This window comes from Drosophila eugracilis, unplaced genomic scaffold (assembly GCF_018153835.1).
Source record: "Drosophila eugracilis isolate 14026-0451.02 unplaced genomic scaffold, ASM1815383v1 contig_1765, whole genome shotgun sequence".
NCBI classification, from domain to species: domain Eukaryota; kingdom Metazoa; phylum Arthropoda; class Insecta; order Diptera; family Drosophilidae; genus Drosophila; species Drosophila eugracilis.
In genome coordinates this window covers 5,514,053-5,526,259 of record NW_024572605.1, presented here as the reverse complement: position 1 = coordinate 5,526,259, position 12,207 = coordinate 5,514,053, and the positions used below count along the sequence as shown (strand labels likewise).

Below are 12,207 nucleotides of genomic sequence, written 5' to 3'. Positions count from 1 at the left end.
GATGACTGTAGATTTGATAAACAGACAAATTGGCAATTGCGTTGAGTGAGGTTAAGTGCGCGACACACAGCTAATCGAAGCGCTCAATTAACTGTTAGTCACGCGTTCGATAAGTGACTTACTTAATTAAATTATCTCCGCAGCCGCTCTCGCAACTCAGATGACTAATGACCATATATAAACTATACGTTATTGCACTGTGCTAACAGTGCTTTATCACTTTGTAAATTGCTCAAGCAGTTCTAACCGATTGCTAAAGCAATAATAAATAAATTGTTTGTTTTGGGTACCGCCTTGGGCAGGTATACCCATGTGATTAGCTTTAACCGTTACCAATTGTTACTGATTGCTGTGAATGCGTGCCCATATATGTATGTATGTATGTGTGCATGATGTGCACTTAAACGCTCTGACTAAAAAGCAAAGCAAAGATTATCAATACAATAAGATACGTAATCGCATAAAACGAAATGCCACAAGGCATCGACTTTTTTTTTTGTAGAATGTATTGAAAATCTTGGCATTAGTATATATATATATCTACGGACAGTGCGTTTCAAAACCATATAGAGGTCGACAACCATTAAAACAAGCTGCGAAATCTCTCAATGTCGGCCATCGATCGCTAGAATTTCGACCTTCGTGTGCCACGTGTGTCATGGTGTTATGGTTATGAAACGCACCGTTTACCATATCGGAAATGAGCCAGCTCCAGTTGAGCGTGGCAATAAACTGTTCAATGTTTGGCTCAATAATTTATTGTTGAATGTAGACAACCTTTAGTTCGTTCGTTCATGTTTAATAAACATTGCAGTTGATGTGTGAATCCCCGCCCGTATATTTACATACAGTTGTTCGCATACATATTGAGTGGGAAATGTTTATCGGCCAGTTCCGGTTAATCTACAAGACAGTTCGAATCGGTTTAAATTTTTGTATTTTTTTTGTTTTATTTATTTTCGGTTTTTTATTGTTTAAATCGTTTAATGTTTTAATAATAGCTCCTCGCTCACATTCCTCACCTCGTCTCATCTTCTGCGTTTAATTTCGCTCTCTGTGTGTTACAATTTACACTGTGAACAAATTTGTTTTTTTTTTTAGCCTTACAGCTCCTTGCGACTTGAGCTTGTTTTGTTTTAAACTTTGTTTTTCGTTTTTCTTTTTGTTTTTGTTACCTTTTAATTGAATTTATGTTTTTTTTTTGTTTTGTTTTTTGTTTGGTTGTTTCTCTGCTCAATGTTTTTGGTTTTATGTGAGTGTGTGTATTTATATATATCGATTTATATATGTTATTAATTTTAATCTGTCGTTTGTTATCCGCTTAGCTTTGTTTTCCTTTGTTAGAGTTATTTTAATGATTTCATTATCGTTTAACAAAATTAATAAAAACAGTTTGTAATTTGTTTGCTCTTTGTTGTATGTATATGTTAATTGATCAATTTATTCGTAATTCGCAATATTAAAACAATGTGACGCATGATGTGTTGCATCTTCTGCCTCGACTCGCTCTCTATGAGTATTATTTGCAAATTTTTTTTCGTAGCTTAATTAATGCCTTTAATTTTTGGGGATGTCTTACATTCGTTTCGACTTGTTATTCATCTTATAAATCTAACTGATTGCATTTACACAGAGTGTGTGACGACGAGTCTGAGTGGAGGGGGCAGGGGCAGGGTCATGGGCATGGGCTGGGCAGTGCCTCTAATTCTGGATTTTGGAACACTGGGAAACTGGATTGGTCTTGGACTCAATTTGGGGTCTGGGGATCGAACAGAACCTAACTAACTCAACAACGGAACTAAGGTTCGTGTAAGTAAGTGTCTGTTTGTTCATTTAAAGCGTTATCCTCTATAGTTAAGTGTTAACAATGATTATGATTATGGAAGTCAGCTGAAGAAGTCTGTATCGGTTTGGAAGTTGAGTTATCATCGTATTGCGAGTTCCCGTCTTATAACTATGTTATGCTTGTTGAGTACGCATTGGTATTTCCATTTTACCTTTCTCAATCTCTCTGTAACTCGACTCCCCTCCCTCGTACTCCGTCCTTTAATCATACATACATACACATGGAGATATATTCATCGTCGTGTTTTTTGTTTTTGGGTCGCTTGCCGTTCTCGACTTACTAATAAATTAAAACAACGCTAATGAATTTGTTTTTCGCCTCGCTAATTGTGAATTCTCGTTTAACGTTCTTCTTTATCGCTTTGCTCCATCTCGCTTTTCTAACTTTTTGTTTATTATCGTTATCAATCAATTATCAATTTTTCAATTTTCATTTATACATACTAGGTTTTCATTAAATTTTCTCGCTTCAATGTTTTAGATTTGTGCCTTGGACAAACACGTATGTTAAAAATCGCTTTCTTTTTTTTCCCCGCCTCTCTTTTTTCCGTATTACATTTAAATTTAGTTTTGTTTTAGAGCGGATTATAGTATTGGTTGATCTCTGCTTTTTAAAAGTTTTATTTAACCATGTTGCTTGCTACTCGAGGTGTTTGGAAATCTGATTGAGCAATGGAAATTCTGGAATCTAATGTCCATGGATCTAATCCAGGACATAGTTACTAGCATCGTAGACCAGCTACGGTTGCTATGGAACCCCTAAAGTATTGCACTTCGGGAAGTACATATTTCTTAAATTAGAATACATTTTTTGAATTAATTTCTGAATAAATCAGGTCTATCTAAAATTAGGAATAAATTTCTACTTTAAAATGAGTTTAAAGTTGTCCGATGTTCAATGATTACTTGGTAACTTTGTTTTGGTTAAAAATCAATATTAAATGTGGCAGATTGAAAGCATAAAATCAAGACCTTAGATGTGTACAATCTTAAAGAAGGCTTAAAAGTATAAAAGTATATAATGCACCATATGCTGCTAAATTTTGAAACTCATTTCTTCTTACATCGACTTTGGAAGATCAATTGTTTAAACTTTTGGTGTCCTTGCCAAGAATCCTTCAACCTACTGCTCTCTCGATTAAGCCTCGATTTCTTGATACCCGTATGGAACAGTCAAAGTTCTGGAAGTTGGAAAGCCTAACCCAACGGATGCAGATGCTAATACAGATGCGAATGCTAATGGCGATGTTGGCAGTGTTTTTTCGCTTTAACGCATTTTGTTCAATTATAATTTCGATTGCGATCGTGTGATGTCTTCTGATTCTGATAGATACTCCCAATGGATCTACGGCTGATTTTTTGGAGGCCATGCGGGGGCGGTCTATAATCTACTACACATATTTTAGTCTGTTCGTCAGGCATTTTGCGAGCATCGAGCATCTTGCTTATTGTTTCTATTCTCTGTGTTTAATTTTAACATTGTGCGCGATTTTGTTGAACGTTTGACAACACTACAAATAACGGCAGTTTTACATGCTGATGCGGATGATGATTTTGTGGGAATTTCGTTATTCGGGTAAGAAATCCAACAACATTAACAAATAATAGGCCTCAAACAGAGAGTTACGCTGTCCAGGAACTATACAAATTCTGGTGGGGGTCAAAAAGCAAACTGAGGAACTCACTACATAGGACACGAGAGACCGACTGAACTACAGTTAGACCCCGTCATCTTTCTTTTTCTGGCAACAACAATTTATAGTCTCTGTTATCTATATCTCTTTCACAACTTATAGTCTTTGGGTTTAGATTAGATTTCCTGACTCGAGTGGCAGTCTGTGTGTGGGGCTATCCAACTAAATAAGGCTATTTTGGCACACAATCACAACGGAACACGAAACATCTATTGTACAACAACGATAACAACACAGGGATGGGTGGTTCTTGGTTTATGCAACTGATCTGTGAGCTGAATTTTGGGGAGTTTTAATTCAAGTTATATATTTTCGTTAAGCTGGTTGTAAACGATGCAGAGGCTACAAACTTAGCATACTTGAACTGAAGTTCGATGGTATTGGCCGCTTCAGCGTTTACAACCAGATCTACTTCTTTGTTTAACGTCGGTCCCCGTCTATGAGAATTATGGCTAAATGCTACAAAAACTGCGTTTACATGGTTTTCGCGCTTGTTGCTGTTGTTGTGGGCGTGGGTGTGAGTGTTTTTGGGTGTGTGGCTGCTTTGCTTTTGCCCTTTTTTTATAATATTCACGTTTATGCTTACTTCACTATTGTACAATGTGCGACTTGCATTATTATATTCTCGTAATTATTTTATATAAGTATATATGTATATATGTATGCATGTTGGTGTGTGTGTATGTGTGTGTGTGAGTGTTTTCGAGTGTTGAGCTGCTGGGCTACTCCTATTTTTGGTTTTTCCATTTTTTTCGTTTTTTGTTTCTGTAAAATGCGCTAGTTTATTGATACCTTCTTTGGCGCCCATCGTGGGACATTCGTGAACCTGTGGGTTTTCCCGTCTGCATTCTAAATTCTGTCCTCCTCATCCTCTTCTTCCTCCTCCTCGACCTCCTCGCCGTTCTCCTCCAGCTCCTCCTTGTAGCCAGGATGCTCGGAGATGGCATAGTAGTTGCCATTGTAAATGACGCCCAGTTCGCGCAGCGCATCGCCGCGTATTGTCGCCTTTATCGTCCAGTTGTAGCAATCGTCCGACTCGGACTCGCGATCCAATCGCTCCACGTCGAGGATCTTGGAGTTGAGGCGTTCCAGTATGATACCGATGTCCTTGATGCTTAGGTGGCGCTTCTGGTCCACCGAAAGCTGATCAATCAGCAGCAGAAACTTCTCCGTCGTCGTCTTGTCGTCCTCCATCACCGTGTTCTCCGTTTCACTTTCGGAGCTATCCCGCTCGGGGGCGATGTCCAGGAATCGGACATGGCCCTTGGCGCCTGACGAGCGGCGCTGCATGCTGCCGCCTCCGCCGCTGCCACTGCCGCCCAGCATAGGATCCATAACCGATGGTGCCGACTGCGGCTGGGGACTGCTGCTCCCGTCCTGGATGGGCGACGTGGCCACGCTCTTGTGTACGGCGATCTTGCGTCCCTCCTCGTGCAGCGCACAGCAGTGGAAGTCGCACTCCGTGGTGCTGGGACTGCCCGCCCGACTGGGCGTGTGGGCGTGGTGGGCGCATTCCGGCGTATGCACGTGGACAGCTCCAACGCCCACGCCCACGGTGCTGTCGAAAGAGCTACCCTGCTTAGAGAGCCGCCTACTGCCGCCGGGTATCACAACTCCTGGCGGCAGGACAACGCCACCGGGATGATATATGCTCGCCGGTCCGTCGTCACTGATCACCGTTATTTGAGGGCTGGCATAACGCGGCTGGGAGGATTGCGACGACACCGACTTGTTATCCAACGAACTCTGCGCGGAGAGACCCTTTTTTGAGGGTGAATACTTGTCAGACGACAGCAAGCCATTGCTACTGCCCAGGCCGGAGCACATGCTCCCCACTCCGCCACCGGCGCCACCGCCTCCTCCGCCGCCGCTTCCTCCACCCTGCCGCTGATCCCAGTGCAGAACGACCGTAACACGCCCTTTGTTATCCATGATCTTCCACGACGGTGTCTCATCGTGCAACTCCAACGCATGAATCGTCTCACAGACGATTTTCGGTATAGCTGATATGGCTGTAAAAAAGAATTTTAGGATTAGTTCTGACTCACTATGACAGAATTCTAAATTTGCGATAACCTTGAAGTTCAGTACTGATAAACCACTAACTGGACACTCTAGATAAGATTTTTACAGGCTTCTTTATAAAGATTTTTTTATTTATGGTATAGTTTTAAATTGGTTTAGGAAAAGGCTGTTTTAAATCTCAGAATGGGGCTTTGTTTGTTTATTTGTTCACCTGTAAAGTGATTTGTTTGCAATTAACTTTTAGCAGCGGAAACTTTCTAAAGGGAATCGCATTAAAAGAATAGCGAAATTTATTGTTCTTTAAATCTAATTTCGGAACAAGCGAAAATGTGTTTTAAAACAAGCGTACAAATTTAAAATCATTGTTTAAATTTCCGTTGTGTTAAACTTAAACAAAATCATTAAAATTCGTAACAATTGGCCTTCAAATAAATTAATTCGTATTTAACTTTTATGTTTCGTAGCAATAAAAACTTTTAATTTATCTAATTCAAATTCAAATTGGGACTTTAACTACATGTATTATTAGCTACTTGATAAACATTTCCCATGTGAAGGAATGGACTCATAAGTTATTTGCAATTCGTAGCTAGATGAGAGATATTTTCCATGGCCAGTACTGATCTTAAGGAAGAAAGCATATAGTTAGACCCACCAGCCTTTATGACATCGACGCCAGTTGGATACCAGCGCTCACCCTGCCTCAACAGCAACAGCACCGTATTGTTGGCCAGGGTGCGAAAGTATTCGCCATCCTCGATTTGGGTTCCATCACACTCCAGAACAACACGCACCGGTTCTGAAGCAGGAACCCCCAGCTTATCCTTGCCGCGGACCAAGAGCTCCTCGAAGGTCCCAACTACGACGCCCTTGCGCACATTCCGCCAGCTGTCCCAGATTTTCAGTGGTCTCTTGCCGCGAGACTCCTGCGAAGAGAAATTTGGATTAGATGGGTTTTACGAATTACACTATTCTAAAGGGAAAGTGAATGGTAAGATGTGCTATGTGGGATGCAGGGGATGCAGGATGGGCGTGACACCTGTGAAACGCTGCGCACGAAAAACTGACAAGTGGGTGTGGCAGCAGGCCCGGGCTGTGTCATAATTTCCTCAGCCCGCTAATTGGGCTTCTCTGCTTAAAAAAGGGCGCAAATGTCAAGGCCACAACGGTTGTAGCTCAAATTAAATATCGAAAATAATACGGAAAATATGTTTCAAAAACCCAAACCCGATATTTGACATAATACCACAGAACAATCCAAATCCTTGCAAAAAAAAAAACAATATATATTTTAAAAGGGCCAAAGAAAAGTGAAAACGAATCCTTTTGGCTAACAGCGCTCACAGCTGTTGGCTAACAGTTGCAGGCAACAACAACGGCCATCCGAGCAGGACGAAAGCTGCAATGTTTAATGTATTGCAAGGACATGAGTGTGGCGCTCCAGTGACCCAGTAACGAGTGCAGCACACGAGCCAAATACAAATATCTCTCTTCGGCCAACCATTCCCCCTTCTTCTCTCCACATTCTCTAGCTCCCCCGCAAAATCCCCGCCCACTCACCCAAAATAAAATGTTTGAAAAATTACAAAAAATTCATGTTGACATTTTGCTTATTCCTCCACACCGAAAACAAGCAGAAAACTTTTCATAAAAATATTTCATTTCCTTCGCTCTGTGTTTTGTGTGCTCCCCTTCGCTTCGTTCTGAATTTTTTCTTTTGGGATAGGTCAGTTGCTGCGCCCCATTGCCATATGGCATTCTGGGGGCCAGCGGGGCAGGGATTGGTTGGCTATTATAAATTCTAAAATTAATAAATGTATAAACAGCTAGCAAAAGGTGCAAAAAGCACGGAAACACGGCGGGATGCTCGACTGCAGGTAAACTTCTAAAAATAACATTGATATTAGAGCTTAGGGCAATTGTGGAAAATTGATTAGTTACCTTTACGACTTTTTTTACAGTTGTGTTAAATCTCTTTTTTTAAAGAGTAGTTTGTTTAAAACATAATTATTTAATTGTAAGCATAAGAAATTAAAATTTAATGGGAATAAATAGATTTTTAATAGATTTTTACAGAGTATTACAAATGATAATAGATTGCTGAATAGAAATCTTTATAAAGTACTTTCATACGGTATATAAAAGTAAAGTTACAGTAAATATATGAAGTAATATCTTGAACTTTGAATAGAATTGACCAAAGATGAGATAAGATACAATTTTGAAAGGTTAGCTAAGCCTCTAAACCTTTTGTTAATAGACGTTTGTAACAATAACAAATGCATACTATTTTGTCACCTAACATATAAATGACTGATGATTGAGAGGGAGAATGGTGGTATTTTGTACTTAAGAAAACGGAACTATTACCATTGACAGACCGCCGTTTGTGGCAGACGAGGGTCCCGTTGTGATGGCCCCACCGCCCACTCCGCCCCCACCTACACCCGCTGACGCGGCAGAGGCAGCAACGCCCTGCGTGGCCTGGGCCGCCGCCGCAGCTGCGGCTGCCACTTGTCTGATGCTCAGACAGTTGCAGAGCGGCTTCGTCACGCCCAGCGTGCACAGGGCGTTGGACCACATGGTGGTGCTGGTGGTGCTGTTGGTGGTGCTGCTGCTGCCAGCCACTTTTAGGCCGAATCTCTGCGCTATTGGCTTGCAATTATGGGCCGCGTTGCTCCCAAGGTCGTCTTACACTTGGAGCTTCAAGCTCCAGTAATCCATGTCTGTTTTAAAAATCCGTTATATAAACCTGTACGCTTTATAAAATCCGTTTTCTTTTCCGGATATTTTTACCAAAAGTTCTACAAAAATTAAAGCTTATTGCTTATTGTTTGAGTGTTAAATGCCTTGCGTTCAGGGGGAAAATTCGTTATTACAAAAATTGTTAAGGGGGTCACGAAAAAAAACGCACTTTACACAAAATGTTGTTTCGGGTAAAAATGGAGTTTTTTTCTTTCACTTAATTTGCTTGTTTCTTAAGTTTGTTGTAAAAACTTGCTGAGCAGATGTGCCTCGAATTTCGCTTTTCACTGCTCGTATTTCGCATTCGTCGTTCGTATTTTGGGGCAGGTCAGGGCGGGTTGACCTTCGCACTTTCACTTTACGGATACTACGCGCCTGCAGCGCCCCTTTTGCCCGTGAAACCGCCGAGTTTTCGTTTTCATTTGACGCTACCGCCTTGATTCTTAATTATTAATTAAATATTTTTAAGAAAGTTATTAGTATTCTATTTTTTGTGTAGAAAAACGATGGATTTGTTTAGTCCACACCCAGTTGAAACGTGGTGTTTCCACGGACCAAAGCGAAAAGTGGCAGCAGCCTTTTCTTTTGCTGCCTGTGTGTGCCTGGCAGCCTGGCAGAGCAAACTGTGAGTTTTTCCCGATGAGATGCTGCATCGGATTTCACTACGGTTGCTTCTGCTGCTTCTTCGACTTTTGGGGCTGGGTGCGTTTTTGCAGCGCTTTAACAGCGTTTTAAAATGAGCACGAGGCATAAACGCGAGAGAAGTGCAGTGAGAACGAGGTGAAATGCAGCACAAAGCTTTGTGAGAGCGAGTAAGACAGGTAGAGTTGGGGTAAAACACCGTTACTACTACTATCTATGTAGTTCATTTAAAACAAACTCTTAAATATAAATATCTCGAACTATATTCTATTTATTTTATTCATCAAACTTTACCTCATTTAGTGAAATCTCATTTTCTTTTTTGTTCTCTGTTTAAACAGTTAACATTATTTGGACGTGCTTTGGCCTACATTTGCATCTATGTGATATAATCAGGACGCTAAGGCGCGCGCACCTTCTCCCTCGGAACGCTCCACAAGTATTCCCCAGGATCCCAAGAGTTTTGATATTGTAAATATTTACACCCAATCAAACTAGATCAATTAACAGTTACTATTTGATTGTTTGGCCAAGGAAAATAGAGCTTTTTAGGGCCATAGCCCGCTTAACATTTAAACTGTAACATTAAACATTTAGGTCTTGTTAATAAAAAGAATAAGAGAGAGATGCAATTTTATATGCAGCTCTCACTCTCCCACTCTCTACATACTTCTCCCTCTCGCAAAAGCATTGCCAGCTGTAAATGTTAAAGGATAACAGAGCTCTAAAATAGCTGTTACTGCTGCTGGCCGAGATTTTTAATTGCAGTAAGAAGCAGAGAAGATAATCTCGTTTTGTTTATGCTAAATAATGCCAGATCAACTGCCAACTAAAAGCAATCTGGGTTGCATTTTTATCAGCTTTTAGAGGAATTCCTAAGCTTGGGGAATTTGCAACTTATTTTGTTTTTTGTTTTTGTTTTTTGGAGACAAGCTCTCAAAGCAACAATTTTGGAAAAGCCAGAGAGAAAAATTCCTTTCAGAAGGAAAAGTTGGGCGAAAGATGAGGAAGAAGAACAACAACAGTTGCAGCTGCACGTGGAATGGGGGAGAAGTGTGGGGTAAGAGGGCGTTGGGGGAGTGGCACATCTGTGAGGCGTAAGTATTACCTCAGTTATTTGGGTCAAAGCTATTCACTCACCCGCAAAGCAAAACGAAACGAAGGAACTGCATAAAACATGCACAAACACACACACACACATGCAGAGCAGGAGCTTGGGGGACACGCACACAAAGAGACTAATGCGGGCCACAGGCTTAATAGGTTCCTCTAGCGGATGTGGACGCGAATGCGGAGTATCCGCAGCGATACGCCTTGCTAGATACACTCGCAAAAGGTTGTCATATAAAAAATTCAAATAGATACAGCAGAGCCCCTGTAGTTTAATCCATGCATGTCTCAGCCCAATAATTAATGTACAGTGTAACCTTTACAAAGTAAATACTCATGTTGTGTTTCGATACAAAAATATAGAGCAGCATGTAAAATGTAATATTCAGAATTCTTTAACCACAAAATTAAAATATTTTTGGGAAGTAACATATTACATATGTATGTATTAGTAGTACACATTAGAGGAGAATCTTATCTTATCTCTTAAATCTTGACTTTGGTTTAAGGAGTATAAGAGTATATTTTATAGTTTAAAAACCATTATTTTCTTATTACGCACAACATATGCTTTCTATTATTAAAAGAGCCAACAATTCTCCGAGTAAAGTTTTTCAACACAACTATTCACACACATTTCGATTTTATTTTAGTGTAGCTCTTAATGTACACTGTTTGTATTAACCGTTGTAATGTTGGGTAAGGTTCATAATGGAGGTTTTCATAAAATGATTGCGAGGGATGAAGTGAGAACAGCTGATATGTTGCAGATGAACTTTCAATTCGATTTGTGATCGGGGAAAATTGAAACGGTTAAGCCGTAGTTGCCGGCTTTGCTTTGCTTTTAGCACGTTTGCACTTACCTCTCTGGCCATTACGACATGTTATCACCAGCGGCGCCCGCTTAGAGGGTCTGCCATTTGCTCAGCGGCAACAACAACAAAAATAATAGAAGCGCCTCAGAATGAGAGAGGGAGTGGGAGAAGCAGCAACAACAAAAGCTCACGCTATTCGCGATTTGAGAGCGTACGTTCGTATGTATATGCGTACGTGTGTGTGTGTAGGCGGCAAACGGGATAAGCAGAGAGACAGAGAGAAAGAGTGTGGGAGTTGTGGGTGTGTGAGTGCTTCAAAAATTCTCTACTACACGTTTATTTTCAATCTTCTCTTCCCGCACATTTCTCCAACGCGCCGATGCTGCTTCGTTCTGCTTCTTCTTCTTGCTTTCTATCCTGTACTTTCGTTTCCTTTCCGACTCCCTCTCCCTGCGTAGGTATGTGTGGGTACGTATGTATAGGTGTGTATTGGAATTTACGAAGGTATTAGTTTAAGCCACCATGGATTTGTTTAAACAATTAGCATACATCACTATTTGGCAATTTATAACAGTAATTTGTCTCTACCTACGCCCACTTTTATAGGTGCGGCTGTTGGTCAGGATTCGCTATTTGGCAGTGGTAGTGGTGTGCGTGTGCGGTGTATGCCTGTGTACGTGCGAGAGAGCGCTTTGGAGTACCGTTATCGCTGGCGGAGCCACATTTTCCTATTAGACATACACTTTTTTGTTGCGATTTTCACCAGTTTTATGCGACACACGCGTTTCGTTGTTTTTTCTTTCTTTTGCGAAATGTATCTTTCTTTCTTTCTTTTCTTTCAAAGCTTCCTTTTTACCGTTTTTTAATCGCTTATCGCTTGGTACACACGCCTTTTACTTCACATACGCTCCACTTTTTGGCAGTTGTTCAATTGTTTAAATATACTCCGTTTACGAAGTGAGTTTTCGTGATTTGGCGATTCATTAGTTCTTAACGGATCGAAAACAATAACATTTAATTCATGTTAAGCCGAGAACAAATGCAAATCAATTTTTATTTTCGGAAGCACTCGAAGTACTATCGATATCGATAGCGATAGCTTTCACATGTGGTATTTTAGTAACATACTTTTGGGTGGTGCAGATAAGAAAATACCAAACTGAGCTGTCAACTCGATTTGCAAAACGTTTTAAAATCATTTTATTTATTTTAATATTTTTTTACCGTAACATCTTACAAATTCAAACATAATTCCGAAATAATTTTAAAAAAGGTAGGTTAAAAGTAGGTTAAGTTAAATTTAGGACAGGGGTAAGGTTACGTTATCGAAA

The 12,207-nt window shown here is 40.5% G+C and overlaps 1 protein-coding gene across 1 annotated transcript; it reads right to left on the bottom strand.

Moving 5' to 3' along the window:
- Nucleotides 1-4,082: 4,082 nt before the first annotated feature.
- Nucleotides 4,083-11,985, bottom strand: LOC108104494. Its single transcript, XM_017210608.2, has 3 exons — nt 10,925-11,985; nt 6,220-6,490; nt 4,083-5,551 (listed from the first exon to the last, which is right to left on the bottom strand). The coding sequence occupies exons 1-3, from the start codon at nt 10,934-10,936 to the stop codon at nt 4,389-4,391; spliced, it is 1,446 nt and encodes a 481-aa protein (XP_017066097.1). The 5' UTR covers nt 10,937-11,985; the 3' UTR covers nt 4,083-4,388.
- Nucleotides 11,986-12,207: the final 222 nt, after the last annotated feature.

Coding starts and splice junctions, on each gene's coding strand:
- LOC108104494 (XM_017210608.2), bottom strand. Junction 5,552..6,219: donor CGTCGATGTCATAAAGGCTG/GTGGGTCTAACT, acceptor TCTTTTTTACAG/CCATATCAGCTATACCGAAA.